We start from the raw sequence: 21,353 nt of genomic DNA, 5'->3' as shown, positions 1-21,353 counted from the left end.
CTACATTCCTCTTTCATAGTATCTCCTTCGCTGATGTTCAGGACATGCAATGAGATCTTACTGCCAAAATCTTATAACGAAGATTTTAGATTTTTCTATCTCATGAAGACGTTTTCCTGACGGTGTCTCTATGAAGACGTTTTCCTGACGGTGTCTCTCTATGAAGACGTTTTCCTGACGGTGTCTCTCTATGAAGACGTTTTCCTGACGGTGTCTCTCTATGAAGACGTTTTCCTGACGGTGTCTCTAAAAAGAAGTTTTCCTGACGGTGTCTCTCTATGAAGACGTTTTCCTGACGGTGTCTCTCTATGAAGACGTTTTCCTGACGGTGTCTCTATGAAGACGTTTTCCTGACGGTGTCTCTCTATGAAGACGTTTTCCTGACGGTGTCTCTATGAAGACGTTTTCCTGACGGTGTCTCTCTATGAAGACGTTTTCCTGACGGTGTCTCTCTATGAAGACGTTTTCCTGACGGTGTCTCTCTATGAAGACGTTTTCCTGACGGTGTCTCTCTATGAAGACGTGTTCCTGACGGTGTCTCTCTATGAAGACGTGTTCCTGACGGTGTCTCTCTATGAAGACGTGTTCCTGACGGTGTCTCTCTATGAAGACGTGTTCCTGACGGTGTCTCTCTATGAAGACGTTTTCCTGACGGTGTCTCTCTATGAAGACATTTTCCTGACGGTGTCTCTCTATGAAGACGTGTTCCTGACGGTGTCTCTCTATGAAGACGTGTTCCTGACGGTGTCTCTCTATGAAGACGTTTTCCTGACGGTGTCTCTCTATGAAGACATTTTCCTGACGGTGTCTCTCTATGAAGACGTTTTCCTGACGGTGTCTCTCTATGAAGACGTTTTCCTAACGGTGTCTCTCTATGAAGACGTTTTCCTGACGGTGTCTCTCTATGAAGACGTTTTCCTGACGGTGTCTCTATGAAGACGTGTTCCTGACGGTGTCTCTCTATGAAGACGTTTTCCTGACGGTGTCTCTCTATGAAGACGTTTTCCTAACGGTGTCTCTCTATGAAGACGTGTTCCTGACGGTGTCTCTCTATGAAGACATTTTCCTGACGGTGTCTCTCTATGAAGACGTGTTCCTGACGGTGTCTCTCTATGAAGACGTGTTCCTGACGGTGTCTCTCTATGAAGACGTTTTCCTGACGGTGTCTCTCTATGAAGACGTTTTCCTGACGGTGTCTCTCTATGAAGACGTTTTCCTGACGGTGTCTCTATGAAGACGTTTTCCTGACGGTGTCTCTCTATGAAGACGTTTTCCTGACGGTGTCTCTCTATGAAGACGTTTTCCTGACGGTGTCTCTCTATGAAGACGTTTTCCTGACGGTGTCTCTCTATGAAGACGTTTTCCTGACGGTGTCTCTCTATGAAGACGTTTTCCTGACGGTGTCTCTATGAAGACGTTTTCCTGACGGTGTCTCTCTATGAAGACGTGTTCCTGACGGTGTCTCTCTATGAAGACGTTTTCCTAACGGTGTCTCTCTATGAAGACATTTTCCTGACGGTGTCTCTCTATGAAGACGTGTTCCTGACGGTGTCTCTCTATGAAGACGTGTTCCTGACGGTGTCTCTCTATGAAGACGTGTTCCTGACGGTGTCTCATGAGATAATTATGGATAAAAGGGAGAATATTTTTATTCTTTATTCTTATTATAAACGGCAATCAAGCATGGATCATCATGTCACCAGAATCAGCCGTTGAATATTTATTGGAAAGGAGCACCAAGCTCATGACCTTTCACCAGCCTGTGAAGTTCATAAATGTTTTCATCTGTAGCCTAATAAACTCCATGCTTTTCAGAGTTGTGGTGGGAGGACCACACACCTTACTCCATATGATGGTTATTAAGTCAATATTTGAGCATGAAGGTGTTTCCACTGCCATTTCTTGCATAATTATTTATATCCCACCATGTCGAACGAATCAATTATCTGTCAGCATTAAGAAAATTGTACCAAAACTTTCTCTTTCCATCACAGACTTTTAAGGTATGACGATACTTGAATAAAAATTGGATGGAAAATGTAATAACTCTTCCTACAGTTGAAGTCGGAAGTTTACATACACTTACATTGGAGTCATTAAAACTAGTTTACATACACTTACATTGGAGTCATTAAAACTAGTTTACATACACTTACATTGGAGTCATTAAAACTAATTTTTCAACCACTCCACAAATTTCTTCTCAACAAACTATAGTTTAGGCAAGTCGGTCAGGACATCTATTTTGTGCATGACACAAGTAATTTTTCCAACAATTGTTTACAGTCAGATTATTTCACTTACAATTCACTGTATCACAATTTCAGTGGGTCAGAAGTGTACATACACTAAGTTGACTGTGCCTTTAAACAGCTTGGAAATTCCAGAAAATGATGTCATGGCTTTAGAAGCTTCTGATAGGCTAATTGACATCATTTGAGTCAATTTGAGGTGTACCCGTGGATGTATTTCAAGGCCTACCTTCAAACTCAGTGCCTCTATGCTTGACATCATGGGAAAATCTAAATAATTTAGCCAATATCTCAGAAAACAAATTGTAGACCTCCACAAGTCTGGTTCAAATGCCTGAAGGTACCACATGTATATGTACAAACAATAGTATGCAAGTATAAACACTATGGGACCATGCAGCCGTCATACCGCTCAGGAAGGAGACGTGTTCTTTCTCCTAGAGATGAATGTACTTTGGTGCGAAAAGTGCAAATCAATTACAGAACAACAGCATTGGACCTTGTGAAGATGCTGGAGGAAACGGGTACAAAATTATCTATATCCACAGTAAAACGAGTCCTATATTGACATAACCTGAAAGGGCGCTCAGCAAGGAAGAAGCCACTGCTCCAAAACTGCCATAAAAAGCAAGACTAAAGTTTGCAATTGCACATGGGTACAAAGATCGTACTTGTTGGAGAAATGTCCTCTGGTCTGATGAAAGAAAAATAGAACTGTTTGGCCATAATGACCATCATTTTGTTTGGTGGAAAAAGGGGGAGGCTTGCAAGCCGAACACTATCCAAACCGTGAAGCACGGGGGTGGCAGCATCATGTTGTGGGGGTGCTTTGCTGCAGGAGGGACTGGTGCACTTCACAAAATAGATGGCACCATAAGGCAGGAAAATGATATGGATATATTGAAGCAACATCTCAAGGCATCAGGAAGTTAAAGCTTGGCCGCAAATGGGTCTTCCAAATGGACAATGACCCCAAGCATACTTTCAAAGTTGTGGCAAAATGGCTTAAGGACAACAAAGTCAAGGTATTGGAGTGGCCATCACAAAGCCCTGACCTAAGTCCTATAGAACATTTGCCGGCAGATCTGAAAAAGTGTGTGCGAGCAAGGAGGCCTAATGTACAAACCTTACTCAGTTACACCAGCTCTGTCAGGAGGAATGGGCCAAAATTCACCCAACTTATTGTGGGAAGCTTGTGGAAGGCTACCCGAAACGTTTGACGCAAGTTAAATAATTTAAAGGAAATGTTACCAAATACTAATTGAGTGTATGTAAACTTCTGATCCACTAGGAATGTGATGAAAGAAATACAAGCTGAAATAAATAATTATCTCTACTATTATTCTGACATTTCACATTCTTAAAATATAGTGTTGATCATAATTGACTTAAGACAAGGATTTTTTACTAGGACGAAATATCAGGAATTGTGAAATGGAGTTGAAATGTAAATTATTATTGTGGGAAGCTTGTGGAAAAAAAAACAGCTTTTAAATGTATTTGGCTAAGGTGTATGTAAAGTCCCAACTTCAACTGTTCAGTCCTGGCCAAAAGTTTTGAGAATGACACAAATATTAATTTTCACAAAGTCTGCTGCCTCAGTATGATAGCAATTTGCATATACTCCAGAATGCTATGAAGTGTTCAGATGAATTGCAAATACAAAGTCCCTATTTGGCAATTGAACTGAATCCCCCAAAAACATTTCCACTGCATTTCAGCCCTGCCACAAAAGGACCAGCTGACATCATGTCAGTGATTCTCTCATTAACACAGGTGTGAGAGTTGACAAGGACAAGGCTGGAGATCACTCTGTCATCCTGATTGAGTTCAAATAACAGACTGGAAGCTTCAAAAGGAGAGTGGTGCTTGGAATCATTGTTCTTCCTCTGTCAACCATGGTTACCTGCAAGGAAACACGTGCCGTCATCATTGATTTGCACAAAAAGGGCTTCACAGGCAAGGATATTGTTGTCAGTAAAATTGCACCTAAATCAACCATTTATCGGATCATCAAAAAACGTCAAGGAGAGCTGTTCAATTGTTGTGAAGAAGGCTTCATGGCGCCCAAGAAAGTCCAGCAAGCGCCAGGACCGTCTCCTAATGTTGATTCAGTTGCGGGATTGGGGCACCACCAGTACAGCGCTTGCTCAGAAATGGAAGCAGACAGATTTGAGTGCATCTGCACGCACAGTGAGGCGAAGATTTATGGAGGATGGCCTGGTGTCAAGAAGGGCAGCAAAGAAGCCACTTCTCTCCAGGAAAAACATCAGGTACAGACTGATATTTTGCAAAAGGTACAGGGATTGGACTGCTGAGGACTGGGGTAAAGTCATTTTCTCTGATGAATCCACTTTCCGGTTGTTTGGGGCATCCGGAATAAAGCTTGTCCGGAGAAGACAAGGTGAGCGCTACCATCATTCCTGTGTCATGCCAACAGGTAAGCATCCTGAGAACATTCATGTGTGGGGTTTCTTCTCAGCCGAGGGAGTGGGATCACTCACAATTCTGCCTAAGAACACAGCCATGAATAAAGAATGGTACCAACACATCTTCCGAGAGCAACTTCTCCCAACCATCCAGGAACAGTTTGGTGATGAACAATGCCTTTTCCAGCATGATGGAGCACCTTGCCATAAGGAAAAGGTAATAACTAGGTGGCTCTGGGAACAAAACATGGATATTTTGGGTCCATGGCCAGGAAACTCCCCAGACCTTAATCCCATTGAGAACTTTTGGTCAAACTTCAAGAGTCGGGTAGACAAACAAAAACCCACCAATTCTGACAAACTCCAAGCATTGATTATGCAAGAATGGACTGCCATCAGTCAGGATGTGGCCCAGAAGTTAATTGACAGCATGTCAGGGCGGATTGCAGAGGACTTGAAAAAGAGGGGTCAACACTGCAAATCTTGACTCTTTGCATCTTCATGTAATTGTCAATAAAAGCCTTTGACACTTATGAAATGCTTGTAATTATACTTCAGTATTCAATAGTAACATCTGACAAAAATATCTAGACACTGAAGCAGCAAACTTTGTGGAAATTAATATTTGTGTCATTCTCAAAACTTTTGGCCATGACTGCACATGTACATTTTACCTCAATTACCTCAACACCGGTGCCCCCGCACATTAACTCTTTACCGGTACCCCCTGTATACAGCCCCGCTATTGTTAGTTACTGCTGCTCTTTAATTATTTGTTTTTCTTATCTCTTACTTTCTTTTAGGCATTTTCTCAACTGCTTTGTTGTTTAAGGGCTTCTAAGTAAGCGTTGAATACCTGTTGTATTTGACGCATGTGACAAATAACATTTGATTTGAGACATTTTCTTTGATGCAGGTGGACAGATACTCTGCACTTCCTTAACACTCTAACCGCAAATCCTAACCCCAAGCCCTTACCCTAACCCTTAACTGTTTCTCTCTAAGTTGCTCCGTGCAGGTGGATAAAGAATCACAGTACAGATAGGACCACTTCTCTGAACTGCCTTAACCCCTGACATCTAACCCTAACCTTAACCCCTGACATCTAACCTTAACCCATAGCCCTAAACCCTAACTCAATCTCGCTCTACGTTGGTCCATTCAGGTGCAGGTGGATAAGGGACCCCAGTACAGACAGGACCACTTCTCTGAGCTGCCCGTCTCTCTTGTGCTCTTCTCTCTCATCTGTGTGGATATCATCGAGAGGATCCGGCCGTGCTGCCTCACTGGGCAAGGTACTGTCGTTACTGCCTCACTGGGCATGGTACTGTCGTTACTGCCTCACTGGGCATGGTGCCGTTGTTACTGCCTCACTGGGCATGGTGCTGTTGTTACTGCCTCACTGGGCAAGGTACTGTCGTTACTGCCTCACTGGGCATGGTGCTGTTGTTACTGCCTCACTTGGCATGGTACTGTTGTTACTGCCTCACTTGGCATGGTGCCGTTGTTACTGCCTCACTGGGCATGGTACCGTTGTTACTGCCTCACTGGGCATGGTACCGTTGTTACTGCCTCACTGGGCATGGTACTGTTGTTACTGCCTCACTGGGCATGGTGCCGTTGTTACTGCCTCACTGGGCATGGTACCGTTGTTACTGCCTCACTGGGCATGGTACCGTTGTTACTGCCTCACTTGGCACGGTGCCGTTGTTACTGCCTCACTGGGCATGGTGCCGTTGTTACTGCCTCACTGGGCATGGTGCCGTTGTTACTGCCTCACTGGGCATGGTGCCGTTGTTACTGCCTCACTGGGCATGGTGCCGTTGTTACTGCCTCACTGGGCATGGTGCCGTTGTTACTGCCTCACTGGGCATGGTACCGTTGTTACTGCCTCACTGGGCATGGTACCATTGTTACTGCCTCACTGGGCATGGTACCGTTGTTACTGCCTCACTTCAGATGGTAGTGATAAATCTGCTACTAGTAATGTATATCTGCTACTGATGCTACTAGTAATATATATCTTCTACTAGTGATGTATACTACCGTTCAAAAGTTTGGGGTCACTTAGAAATTTCCTTGAAATGTCTTGTTCTTGTTCTGAGAAATGAATTTGAAGAAGAAATTGCCAAGAAACTGCCTTTACAAAAGTTAAAATATTTTAAAGGCCCAGTGCAGTCAAAAAACATACAAATAACATCAAATTGATCAGAAATACAGTGTAGACATTGTTAATGTTGTAAATTACTATTGTAGCTGGAAACAGCTGATTTTGAGTGGAATATCTATATAGGCGTACAGAGATCCAATATCAGCAACCATCACTCCTGTTTTCCAATGGCACGTTGTGTTAGCTAATCGAAGTTGATCATTTTAAAAGGCTAATTGATCATTAGAAAACCCTTATGCAATTATTTTAGCACAGCTGAAAACTGTTCTGATAAAAGAAGCAACAAAGCTGGCCTTTAGACTAGTTAAGTATCTGGAGCATCAGCATTTGTGGGTTCGATTACAGGCTCAAAATGTCTAGAAACAAAGCACTTTCTTCTGAAACTCGTCAGTCTATTGTTGTTCTGAGAAATGAAGGCTATTCCATGCAAGAAATTGCTAAGAAACTGAAGATCTCGTACAACGCTGTGTACTACTCCCTTCACAGAACAGAGCAAACTGGCCCTAACCAGAATAGAAAGAGTGGGAGGCCCCGGTGCCCATCTGAGCACGAGGAGAAGTACATTAGTGTCTAGTTTGAGAAACAGACGCCTCAAAAGTCCTCAACTGGCAGCTTCATTAAATAGTACCCGCAAAACACCAGTCTCGACGTCAACAGTGAAGAGGCGACTCCGGGGTACTGGCCTTCTAAGCAGAGTTCCTCTGTCCAGTGTCTGTGTTCTTTTGCCCATCTTAATATTTTATTTTTATTGGCCAGTCTGAGATATGGCTTTTTCTTTGCAACTCTGCCTAGAAGGCCAGCATCCCAGGGTCGCCTCTTCACTGTTGACGTTGAGACTGGACAGAGGAACTCTGCCTAGAAGGCCAGCATCCCAGGGTCGCCTCTTCACTGTTGACGTTGACACTGGACAGAGGAACTCTGCCTAGAAGGCCAGCATCCCGGAGTCACCTCTTCACTGTTGACGTTGAGACTGGACAGAGGAACTCTGCCTAGAAGGCCAGCATCCCGGAGTCACCTCTTCACTGTTGACGATGACACTGGTGTTTTGCGGGTACTATTTAATGAAGATGTCAGTTGAGGACTTGTGAGGTGTAGACTGACTAGTTTCAGAATAAAGTGCTTTGTTTCTGGACATTTTCAGCCTGTAGTCAAAACCACAAATGCTGATGCTCCAGATACTCAACAGAATGCCATTTTTTTTATTGCTTCTTTAATCAGGACAACAGTTTTCAGCTGTGAGAACATAAACGCAAAAGGCTTTTCTAATGATCAATTTGCCTTTTAAAATGATCAACTTGTATTAGATAACAACATGTTCCATTGGAACCTTGGAGTGATCCAATCAAATCAATGTATTTATATAGACATTTACATTTTACATTTAAGTAATTTAGCAGACGCTCTTATCCAGAGCGACTTACAAATTGGTGCATTCACCTTATGACATCCAGTAGAATAGTCACTTTACAATAGTGCATCTAAATCTTAAAGGGGGGTGAGAAGGATTACTTATCCTATCCTAGGTATTCCTTAAAGAGGTGGGGTTTCAGGTGTCTCCGGAAGGTGGTGATTGACTCCGCTGTCCTGGCGTCGTGAGGGAGTTTGTTCCACCATTCCACCATATAGCTCTTTGTACATCAGCTGATATCTCAAAGTGCTGTACAGAAACTCAGCCTAAAACCCCAAACGGCAAGCAATGTAGGTACAGAAGCACGGTGGCTAGGAAAAACTCCCTAGAAAGGCCAAAACCAAGGAAGAAACCTAGAGAGGAACCAGGCTATGTGGGGTGGCCAGTCCTCTTCTGGCTGTGCCGGGTGAAGATTATAACAGAACATGGCCAAAATGTTCATAAAGGACCAGCATGGTCAAATAATAATAATCACAGGCAGAACAGTTGAAACTGGAGCAGCAGCACAGCCAGGTGGACTGGCGACAGCAAGGAGTCATCATGCCAGGTAGTCCTGAGACATGGTCCTAGGGCTCAGGTCCTCCGAGAGAGAGAAAGAAAGAGAGAAAGAGAGAATTAGAGACAGCATACTTAAATTCACACAGGACACCGGATAGGACAGGAGAAGTACTCCAGATATAACAAACTGACCCTAGCCCACCAACACAAACTACTGCAGCATAAATACTGGAGGCTGAGACAGGAGGGGTCAGGAGACACTGTGGCCCCATCCGATGACACCCCCAAACAGGGCCAAACAGGAAGGATATAACCCCACCCACTTTGCCAAAGCACAGCCCCCACACCACTAGAGGGATATCTTCAACCACCAACTTACCATCCTGAGACAAGGCCGAGTATAGCCCACAAAAATCTCCGCCACGGCACAACCCAAGGGGGGCACCAACCCAGACAGGATGACCACATCAGTTAATCAACCCACTCAGGTGACGCACCCCCTCCAGGGACGGCATGAGAGAGCCCCAGTAAGCCAGTGACTCAGCCCCTGTAATAGGGTTAGAGGCAGAGAATCCCAGTGGAAAGAGGGGAACCGGCCAGGCAGAGACAGCAAGGGCGGTTCGTTGCTCCAGAGCCTTTCCGTTCACCTTCCCACTCCTGAGCCAGACTACACTCAATCATATGACCCACTGAAGAGATGAGTCTTCAGTAAAGACTTAAAGGCTGAGACCGAGTTTGCGTCTCTGACATGGGTAGGCAGACCGTTCCATAAAAATGGAGCTCTATAGGAGAAAGCCCTGCCTCCAGCTGTTTGCTTAGAAATTCTAGGGACAATTAGGAGGCCTATGTCTTGTGACTGTAGCGTACGTGTAAATATATATATATATATATATATATATATATATATTTATATGCCATTGCTTATCAAATCAAATCAAATTTTATTTGTCACATACACATGGTAAGCAGATGTTAGTGCGAGTGTAGCGAAATGCTTGTGCTTCTAGTTCCGACAATGCAGTAATAACCAACATGTAATCTAGCTAACAATTCCAAAACTACTACCTTATAGACACAAGTGTAAGGGGATAAAGAATATGTACATAAAGATATATGAATGAGTGATGTTACAGAGCGGCATAGGCGAGATACAGTAGATGGTATTGAGTGCAGTATATACATATGAGATGAGTATGTAAACAAAATGGCATAGTTAAAGTGGCTAGTGATACATGTATTACATAAGGATGCAGTAGATGATATAGAGTACAGTATATACGTATACATATGAGATTAATAATGTAGGGTATGTAAACATTATATTAGGTAGCATTGTTTAAAGTGGCTAGTGATATATTTTACATCATTTTCCATCAATTCCCATTATTAAAGTGGCTGGAGTAAAGTCAGTGTGTTGGCAGCAGCCACTCAATGTTAGTGGTGGCTGTTTAACAGTCTGATGGCCTTGAGGTATAAGCTGTTTTTCAGTCTATCTGTCCCAGCTTTGATGCACCTGTACTGACCTCGCCTTCTGGATGATAGCGGGGTGAACAGGCAGTGGCTCGGGTGGTTGTTGTCCTTGATGATCTTTATGGCCTTCCTGTGACATCGGGTGGTGTAGGTGCCCTGGAGGGCAGGTAGTTTGCCCCCGGTGATGCGTTGTGCAGATCTCACTACCCTCTGGAGAGCCTTACGGTTGTGGGCGGAGCAGTTGCCGTACCAGGCGATGATACAGCCCGACAGGATGCTCTCGATTGTGCATCTGTAGAAGTTTGAGTGCTTTTGGTGACAAGCCACATTTCTTCAGCCTCCTGAGGTTGAAGAGGCGCTGCTGCGCCTTCTTCACGATGCTGTCTGTGTGGGTGGACCAATTCAGATTGTCTGTGATGTGTACGCCGAGGAACTTTAAACTTACTACCCTCTCCACTACTGTTCCATCGATGTGGGGTGTTCCCTCTGCTGTTTCCTGAAGTCCACAATCATCTCCTTAGTTTTGTTGACGTTGAGTGTGACGTTATTTTCCTGACACCACACTCCGAGGGCCCTCACCTCCTCCCTGTAGGCCGTCTCGTCGTTGTTGGTAATCAAGCCTACCATTGTTGTGTCGTCCGCAAACTTGATGATTGAGTTGGAGGCGTGCGTGGCCACGCAGTCGTGGGTGAACAGGGAGTACAGGAGAGGGCTCAGAACGCACCCTTGTGGGGCCCCAGTGTTGAGGATCAGCGGGGTGGAGATGTTGTTGCCTACCCTCACCACCTGGGGGCGGCCCGTCAGGATATCCAGTACCCAGTTGCACAGGGTGGGGTCGAGACCCAGGGTCTCGAGCTTGGAGGGTACTATGGTGTTAAATGCCGAGCTGTAGTCGATGAACAGCATTCTCACATAGGTATTACTCTTGTCCAGATGGGTTAGGGCAGTGTGGTTGAGATTGCATCGTTTGTGGACCTATTTGGGCAGTAAGCAAATTGGAGTGGGTCTAGGGTGTCAGGTAGGGTGGAGGTGATATGGTCCTTGACTAGTCTCTCAAAGCACTTCATGATGACGGAAGTGAGTGCTACAGGGCGGTAGTCGTTTAGCTCAGTTACCTTAGCTTTCTTGGGAACAGGAACAATGGTGGCCCTCTTGAAGCATGTGGGAACAACAGACTGGGATAGGGATTGATTGAATATGTCCGTAAACACACCAGCCAGCTGGTCTGCGCATGCTCTGAGGGCGCGGCTGGGGATGCCGTCTGGGCCTGCAGCCTTGCGAGGGTTGACACATTTAAATGTTTTCCTCACGTTTTAGTTGCGGGCAGTGTCAGTGGCACTGCATTGTCCTCAAAGCGGGCAAAAAAGTTATTTAGTCTGCCTGGGAGCAAGACATCACAGACTCACCCCATCGCGACCTCCCCCAAAGGCTAACTCTCTAGCCCTCGCTATCTCTCTGCTTGCTAATTCGGCCTGCTAACTGCTAGCTTGTCTAGCTCCGGTCCGCTAACTGCTACCTTGTCTAGCCCGGGTCTACGAACTGTTAGCTTGATAGCACAGGCCTGCTAACCGTCTGAATCGCCGCGACCCATATTTACTCTCTATCTCTTTTTGATTTTTAATTTGTTTATACCTTCCGGAAACCTGCCTCACCCAATGTGATACGGAATCGCTATTATTTTACATTTTTTAGAACACACTCAAGAACCTCCAGACGCTAACCAGCTAACTAGCTACAAGCTATTTAGTCATTGTTAGTTTTTTTTTTTTTTTTTACCTGGATAACACTCGCCAATCCAGCTTCCCTGCCCATCCACCGCTGCCCCCTGGACACTGATCTCTTGGCTACATAGCTGATGCACGCTGGACTGTCCATTAATCACGGTACTCCATTCTGCTTGTTTGTTTTATCTGTCGGCCCCGTTGCCTCGTCAACGCCATTTTACCTGCTGTTTGTTGTGCTAGCTGATTAGCTGTTGTTGTCTCACCTACTGTTTTAGCTAGCTTTCCCAATTCAACACCTGTGATTACTGTATGCCTCGCTGTATGTCTCTCTCAAATGTCAATATGCCTTGTATACTGTTGTTCAGGTTAGTTATCATTGTTTTAGTTCACAATGGAGCCCCTAGTTCCACTCTTCATACCCCTGTTACCTCCTTTGTCCCACCTCCCACACATGCGGTGACCTCACCCATTACAACCAGCATGTCCAGAGATACAACCTCTCTCATCATCACCCAGTGCCTGGGCTTACCTCCGCTGTACCAGCACCCCACCATACCCCTGAAACCTGCTCCTCTTATTCTCTGTCCCCAACGCTCTAGGCGACCAGTTTTGATAGCCTTTAGCCGCACCCTCATACTACTCCTTCTCTGTTCCGCGGGTGATGTGGAGGTAAACCCAGGCCCTGCATGTCCCCAGGCACCCTCATTTGTTGACTTCTGTGATCAAAAAAGCCTTGGTTTCATGCATGTCAACATCAGAAGCCTCTTCCCTAAGTTTGTTTTACTCACTGCTTTAGCACACTCTGCTAACCCTGATGTCCTTGCCGTGTCTGAATCCTGGCTCAGGAAGGCCACCAAAAATTCAGAGATTTCCATACCCAACTATAACATCTTCCATCAAGATAGAACTGCTAAAGGGGGAGGAGTTGCAGTCTACTGCAGAGATAGCCTGCAAAGTAATGTCATACTTTCCAGTTCCATACCCAAACAGTTCGAACTACTAATTTTGAAAATGACTCTCTCCAGAAATAAGTCTCTCACTGTTGCCGCCTGCTACCGACCCCCCTCAGCTCCCAGCTGTGCCCTGGACACCATCTGTGAATTGATCGCCCCCCATCTAGCTTCAGAGTTTGTTCTGTTAGGTGACCTAAACTGGGATATGCTTAACACACCGGCAGTCCTACAATCTAAGCTAGATGCCCTCAATCTCACACAAATCATCAAGGAACCCACCAGGTACAACCCTAACTCTGTAAACAAGGGCACCCTCATAGACGTCATCCTGACCAACTGGCCCTCCAAATACACCTCCGCTGTCTTCAACCAGGATCTCAGCGATCACTGCCTCATTGCCTGTATCCGCCACGGAGCCGCAGTCAAACGACCACCCCTCATCACTGTCAAACGCTCCCTAAAACACTTCTGTGAGCAGGCCTTTCTAATCGACCTGGCCCGGGTATCCTGGAAAGACATTGACCTCATCCCATCAGTTGAGGATGCCTGGTCATTCTTTAAAAGTAACTTCCTCACCATTTTAGATAAGCATGCTCCGTTCAAAAAATGCAGAACTAAGAACAGATACAGCCCTTGGTTCACTCCAGACCTGAATGCCCTCGACCAGCACAAAAACATCCTGTGGCGGACTGCAATAGCATCGAATAGTCCCCGCGATATGCAACTGTTCAGGGAAGTCAGGAACCAATACACGCAGTCAGTCAGGAAAGCTAAGGCCAGCTTCTTCAGGCAGAAGTGTGCATCCTGTAGCTCCAACTCCAACAAGTTCTGGGACACTGTGAAGTCCATGGAGAACAAGAGCACCTCCTCCCAGCTGCCCACTGCACTGAGGCTAGGTAACACGGTCACCACCGATAAATCCAGCTCCGATAAATCCAGCTCTGCCCCCCCCCGCAGCTCCTCGCCCAAGCCTCTCCAGGTTCTCCTTTACCCAAATCCAGATAGCAGATGTTCTGAAAGAGCTGCAAAAGCTGGACCCGTACAAATTAGCTGGGCTTGACAATCTGGAGCCTCTATTTCTGAAACTATCCGCCGCCATTGTCGCAACCCCTATTACCAGCCTGTTCAACCTCTCTTTCATATCGTCTGAGATCCCCAAGGATTGGAAAGCTGCCGCAGTCATCCCCCTCTTCAAAGGGGGAGACACCCTGGACCCAAACTGTTACAGACCTATATCCATCCTGCCCTGCCTATCTAAGGTCTTCGAAAGCCAAGTCAACAAACAGGTCACTGACCATCTCGAATCCCACCGTACCTTCTCCGCTGTGCAATCTGGTTTCCGAGCCGGTCACGGGTGCACCTCAGCCACACTCAAGGTACTAAACGATATCATAACCGCCATCGATAAAAGACAGTACTGTGCAGCCGTCTTCATCGACCTTGCCAAGGCTTTCGACTCTGTCAATCACCATATTCTTATCGGCAGACTCAGTAGCCTCGGTTTTTCGGATGACCGCCTTGCCTGGTTCACCAATTACTTTGCAGACAGAGTTCAGTGTGTCAAATCGGAGGGCATGCTGTCCGGTCCTCTGGCAGTCTCTATGGGGGTGCCACAGGGTTCAATTCTCGGGCCGACTCTTTTCTCTGTATATATCAATGATGTTGCTCTTGCTGCGGGCGATTCCCTGATCCACTTCTACGCAGACGACACCATTCTATATCCTTTCGGCCCGTCATTGGACACTGTGCTATCTAACCTCCAAACGAGCTTCAATGCCATACAACACTCCTTCCGTGGCCTCCAACTGCTCTTAAACGCTAGTAAAACCAAATGCATGCTTTTCAACCGATCGCTGCCTGCACCCGCATGCCCGACTAGCATCACCACCCTGGATGGTTCCGACCTTGAATATGTGGACATCTATAAGTACCTAGGTGTCTGACTTGACTGCAAACTCTCCTTCCAGACTCATATCAAAAATCTCCAATCGAAAATCAAATCAAGAGTCGGCTTTCTATTCCGCAACAAAGCCTCCTTCACTCACGCCGCCAAGCTTACCCTAGTAAAACTGACTATCCTACCGATCCTCGACTTCGGCGATGTCATCTACAAAATGGCTTCCAACACACTACTCAGCAAACTGGATGCAATTTATCACACTGCCATCCGTTTTGTCACTAAAGCACCTTATACCACCCACCACTGCGACTTGTATGCTCTAGTCGGCTGGCCCTCGATACATATTCGTCGCCAGACCCACTGGCTCCAGGTCATCTACAAGTCCATGCTAGGTAAAGCTCCGCCTTATCTCAGTTCACTGGTCACGATGGCAACACCCATCCGTAGCACGCGCTCCAGCAGGTGTATCTCACTGATCATCCCTAAAGCCAACACCTCATTTGGCCGCCTTTCGTTCCAGTACTCTGCTGCCTGTGACTGGAACGAACTGCAAAAATCGCTGAAGCTGGAGACTTTTATCTCCCTCACCAACTTCGAACATCAGCTATCTGAGCAGCTAACCGATCGCTGCAGCTGTACATAGTCTATTGGTAAATAGCCCACCCATTTTCACCTACCTCATCCACATACTGTTTTTTTTTTTACTTTTCTGCTCTTTTGCACACCAATATCTCTACCTGTACATGACCATCTGATCATTTATCACTCCAGTGTTAATCTGCAAAATTGTAATTATTTGCCTACCTCCTCATGCCTTTTGCACACATTGTATATAGACTCCCCCTTTTTTTCTACTGTGTTATTGACTTGTTAATTGTTTACTCCATGTGTAACTCTGTGTTGTCTGCTCACACTGCTATGCTTTATCTTGGCCAGGTCGCAGTTGCAAATGAGAACTTGTTCTCAACTAGCCTACCTGGTTAAATAAAGGTGAAATAAAAAAATAAAAACATACTCATCTCATATGTATATACTGTACTCGATACCATCTACTGTATCTTGCCTATGCCGCTCTGTACCATCACTCATTCATATATCTTTATGTACATATTCTTTATCCCCTTACACTTGTGTGTATAAGACAGTAGTTTTGGAATTGTTAGTTAGATGACTTGTTGGTTATTACTGCGGACCAAATCCGAGAGATAGGTAGGAGCAAGCCCATGTAATGCTTTGTAGGTTAGCAGTAAAACCTTGAAATCAGCCCTTGCTTTGACAGGAAGCCAGTGTAGGGACTGGAGTAATATGATCAAATGTTTTGGTTCTAGTCAGGATTCTAGCAGCCGTATTTAGCACTAACTGAAGTTAATTTAGTGCTTTATCCGGGTAGCCGTGTCAGAGGACAAACCATTCACAGACACAAACTGATATCTTTCCGACAGATAAGATCTAAACCAGGCCAGAACTTGTCCGTGTAGACCAATTTGGGTTTCCAAAAGAATGTGGTGATCGATGGCATCAAAAGCAGCACTAAGATCTAGGAGCACGAGGACAGATGCAGAGCCTCGATCCGATGCCATTAAAATGTCATTTACCACCTTCACAAGTGCAGTCTCAGTGCTATGATGGGGTCTAAAACCAGACTGAAGCATTCATATACATTGTTTGTCTTCAGGAAGGCAGTGAGTTGCTGCGCAACATCCTTTTAAAAAAAAATTGAGAGGAATATAAGATTCAATATAGGCCGATTAGTTTAAAAAAATATTTTCTGGGTCAAGGTTTCGCTTTTTCAAGAGAGACTTTATTCCTGCCACTTTTAGTGAGTTTGGTACACATCCGGTGGATAGAGAGCCGTTTATTATGTTCAACATAGGAGGGCCAAGCACAGGAAGCAGCTCTTTCAGTAGTTTAGTTGGAATAGGGTCCAGTATGCAGCTTGAAGGTTTAGAGGCCATGATTATTTTCATCATTGTGTCAAGAGATATAGTACTAAAACACTTGAGCGTCTCTCTTGATCCTATGTCCTGGCAGAGTTGTGCAGACTCAGGACAACTGAGCTTTGAAGGAATACACAGATTTAAAGAGGAGTCTGTCATTTGCTTTCTAATAATCATAATCTTTTCCTCAAAGAAGTTCATGAATTTATCACTGCTAAAGTGAAAGTCATTCTCTCTTGGGGAATGCTGCTTTTTAGTTAGCTTTGCGACAGTATCAAAAAGGAATATTTCCTCAATTAAGTTAGAGAAATAGGATGATACAAGCAGCAGTAAGGGCTCTTAGGTACTGCACAGTCAATAACACAACAGAATAAAATCTATATACAGTGTGTGCAAATGAGGTAAGGCAATAAGTAGGCCGTAGTGGCAAAGTACTTAGAATTTAGAAATCAAACACTGGAGTGATAGATGTGCAGAAGATGAATGTGCAAGTAGAGATACTGGGGTGAAAAGGAGCAAAAATAAATAAATTATAACTATGGGGATGAGGTCGTTGGATGGGCTATTTACAGATGGGCTATGTACATGGGCTATGTACAGGTGCAATGATCTGTGAGCTGCTCTGACAGCTGATGCTTAAAGTTAGTGAGGGAAATATGTCTCCATCTTCAGTGATTTTTGCTATTTGTTCCTGTCATTGGCAGCAGATACCTGGAAGGAAAGGCGGCCAAAAGAGGAATAGGCTTTGGGGGGTGACCAGTGAAATATACCTGCTGAAGCGTGTGCTACGGGTGATTGCTCCTATGGTGACCAGTGAGCTGAGATAAGGTCTGGCTTTACCTAGCAAAGACTTATAGATGACCTGGAGCCAGTGGGAAGGATGCTTTGTTGCGAAATATGAAGCCGGTTCTAGTTTTCATTTTGGATTGGACATGCTTAATGTGAGTCTGAAAGGAGAGTTTACAGTCTAACCAGACATCTAGGTATTTGTAGTTGTCCACATATTCTAAGTCAGAACCGTCCAGAGTAGTGATGCTGGACTGGCGGGCAGGTGCGAGCAGCGATCGGTTGAAGAGCATGCATTTAGTTTTATGAGCAGTTGTAGGCCATGAAAGCTAACACAGTGTCCAAAGAAGGGCCATTATTATACAGAATCAAATATTATTTGAGATAAAAAGACAGCTGCATTGGACCTTTTTAGAAATGACTAAATCCAAATGGAAACTGTAGTAATGATGATGGACCTACATTCATATTGTTTCTTGACGGCCCAGCTCGCTGAAAAAGCGAAACAGTCAGAGAGCATCCAAAATTCCCAAAACAATTCATGAAGATGATTTTTTCCACGTTTTGTCAGCGAGGAAATAGAACACATTTTCAATGTGGCCCTCCGGACCTCGTTGAAGACCAAATGCGGTCAAATGAGTTTGACATCTCTGATGTAGACAATATTGCCATGGTCTGTAACCGGTAAAACTTTCGACTGAATGATCTGTTTTCTGCTATTTGATGAAAGGCATGACCAATTTCTATAAAATACGTTTATTTTTATTATTCTAAGCAGGGACATGATCAATGTGGGCACCACTGATACTACTATATAATGATGTCCTGTTGTCTCCTCCAGCAGACCGTATGGAAATGGATCTGGACATGCCGGGTCCTGTTCTGACCCACCTGGAGCAGGTGAACAGCGTGTCGGGCCAACTGTACTATGAGAGGGGGCAGAACGGGGTGTTGGGGAACGGTTCTGCTACAGGGAGGTGGAGAGACTCACGACCAACCAGCGGGGCCTACCTGTACTCCTCGTCACACTCCCACTCTGGCCCGCTCCGTGTCCTGTGGTCCCAGGATATGAGGTCAGAGGTGATTGTTCACAGCTTCCTGTTCTGGATGGATGTGGTGGAGCTGGTGCGCGTGGCGGGGATTCCAGATGTGTTTTACTCTGGCTGGGTGTTTGCTGTCTACATCCTGGTATTTCTGTCCTGTCTCCGTCTGGCAGTGACGCCTCACAGCGCTCTACTGCCATCAGCTGGCTTTTTCCTGCAGGACCTGCCTTTCCTGCTGCTGCGCCTCGGTCTGATCTCTGTCCATGGCAACATCACACCCCTGCTTTACCCAATGAAGAACCTGTTGGTCTGCCTTACATTCACCTACTTCAACTTCCTGACCAAGCTCCGCCTCTTCCGCAGAGATAGCATGTTCTAGTCTTGCCCACCAGACACTCTCTCTCTGTCGAGACGTCTGGTTGCACAGCGCCTCAGAACTGGACTTGACGGGGAGTCTATGGCAGGAGCAGTGAAAAGAAGTGTAAAGTACATTTTATCTGTACTTTTTTTTACTATTTATGTTTTTGACAACTTTTACTCCACTACATTCCTAAAGAAAATAATGTACTTTTTACTCCTTACATTTTCCCTGACACCCAAAAGTACACATCACATTTTGAATGCTGCACTGGATAATTGTCTAATTCACACACTTATCAAGATAACATCCCTAGTCATCCCTACTGCCTCTGATCTGGCAGACTCACTAAACACATGCTTAGGTTGCAAATTATATCTGAGTGTTGAACTGTGCACCTGGCTATCTGTAAATTTAAAACACAAGAAAATCGTGTTGTCTGGTTTGCTTAATATAAGGAATTTTCTATTTATTATTTTACTTTTGATACTTAAGTACATTTAAAACCAAATACTTTTAGACTTTTACTCAAGTAGTATTTTACTGGTTACCTTTCACTTTTACTTGAGCCATTTTCTATTAAGGTATCTTTACTTTTGCTCAAGGATGAAAATTGGGTACTTATTCCACCACTGGTAAACAGTCCGTTTTAATTGGCTGATCGCTCAGTCTATCACCATCTAGCAGAACCCTTAGAACCTCCCCCCTCCATTGTTTAGTTTAATGTGCCAAGCAGAGCAAGTGATTTAAACAACGAAGTGAGTTAGGACAATCTGAAAGTATGCATCTTAGATTTTTTTTCACTTATAAACTGACTTGGCTTTGCTATACCGCAGCCGAAGCCTGCCAGCAGCCTAACTACCAAAGGTTGCACAGTGTCCATAACAATGAAGGAAGCGCATCTCAAACATCTCTATCCCAAACCTTTCAATAGTTATCTATATTACCAGAGTTTTGTCTTATTCCATTTATCTATATGAAAATGCTAAAACTTTAGATAACAATAGATGGCGAAGTCAAAGATACTGGTTTCCATTTGTTGCAAAGTTTTCCCTAAATGCTTATGACATATCCAGAACCAGCCAGCTGGCTGATCTTTTGAATACAGTAAAAAACAAACAGCAACATCAACACATTATCAACACACTACACTGACAGCTGTCAGTACCTTATTTGTTGATGTTTCTCTACGTGACGATGTTCCTTCCCTCATTTCCTTCCTTCCCTCATTTCCTCCCTGATTCTTTGGAGGTGGAACCTTGTCATTTCCAATGTATATAAGCCATGAATAAAAGCTTGTCTTAATACATTATGGTATTTTTTTGTTTAAATCAAAGGACAGTAGAGTACAGTAAAGTAGAGTTCAGTACGGCAAAGTAGAATGTAATCAATCAAATGTATTTTTGAAGCCTTTCTTACATGATATCTGATATCTCAAAGTGCTGTACAGAAACCCAGCCTAAAACCCCAAACAGCAGGCAATGCAGGTGTAGAAACACGGTAGCTAGGAAAAACTACCTAGAAAGGCCAGAACCTATGGAGAATCGTAGAGAGGAACTATGAAGGGAGAGGCTATGAGGGGTGGCCTCTTCTGGCTGTGCCGGGTGGAGATTATAACAGAACATGGCCAAAATGTTCATAGATGACCAGCAGGGTCAAATAATAATAATCACAGTGGTTGTTGAGGGTGCAGCAAGTCAGCACCTCAGGAGTAAATGTCAGTTGGCTTTTCATAGCCGATAATTGAGTATCTCTACCGCTCCTCCTGTCTCTAGAGAGTTGAAAACAGCAGGTCTGGAACAGGTAGCACGTCCGGTGAACAGGTCAGGGTTCCATCGCCGCAGGCAGAACAGTTGAAACTGGAGCAGCAGCACGGCCAGGTGGACTGGGGACAGCACGGAGTCATCAGGCTAGGTAGTCCTGAGGCATGGTCCTAAGGCTCAGGTCATCCGAGAGAGAGAAAGAGCGAATTAGAGAGAGCATACTTAAATTCACACTGGACACCAGATAAGACAGGAGAAATACTCCAGTTATAACAAACTGACCCTAGCACCCGAAACATAAACTAATGCAGCATAAATACTGGAGGCTGAGACAGGAGGGGTCAGGACACACTGTGGCCCCATCCGAGGACCCCCCCGGACAGGGTTAGGGTTAGTTTCTAGTTTTGAGTCGGTTGATCCACTCCCATCTCTGACACGTGGAAGCCGAAGGGGGGGAAGGGAGGGGTGTGCAGGGTTAGGGTTAGGGGTTAGGGTTAGGGGGGGGTTAGGGGGGTTTAGGGTTAGGGGTTAGGGTTAGGTTTTGAATATAATTGTGTTTAGTTTCAACTAGTTCGTTTTAAGGTGCACAGGCCTATCTCCTGTTTATCCCTCCCATTTCTGATGATCCAATATAATAGGTGTAGTACTTAAAAAGGCCCGTA

At 44.9% G+C, this 21,353-nt stretch overlaps 1 protein-coding gene across 2 annotated transcripts in view; it reads left to right on the top strand.

The window, feature by feature from the left end:
• LOC118374022 (transmembrane protein 236-like) overlaps positions 1–20,227 on the top strand; it is a 29,788-nt gene extending 9,561 nt beyond the window's left edge. The window contains exons 3-4 of one of the 2 annotated variants that reach the window (XM_035760356.2): positions 5,847–5,976; positions 18,372–20,227. In XM_035760356.2, coding sequence (XP_035616249.1) covers positions 5,847–5,976; positions 18,372–18,949 — 708 coding nt within the window. In that variant the 3' untranslated portion in view covers positions 18,950–20,227. Of the gene's footprint in view, positions 1–5,846; positions 5,977–18,368 lie in introns of both variants that reach the window. The other variant, XM_035760355.2, reaches the window with a different exon arrangement.
• The last annotated feature ends 1,126 nt before the right edge of the window (positions 20,228–21,353 follow it).

Source organism: Oncorhynchus keta, unplaced genomic scaffold (assembly GCF_023373465.1).
Source record: "Oncorhynchus keta strain PuntledgeMale-10-30-2019 unplaced genomic scaffold, Oket_V2 Un_contig_3586_pilon_pilon, whole genome shotgun sequence".
Taxonomy (NCBI): Eukaryota; Metazoa; Chordata; class Actinopteri; order Salmoniformes; family Salmonidae; genus Oncorhynchus; species Oncorhynchus keta.
Note: the sequence above shows the minus strand (reverse complement) of the source record. Positions and strands in the feature narration are given on the sequence as shown.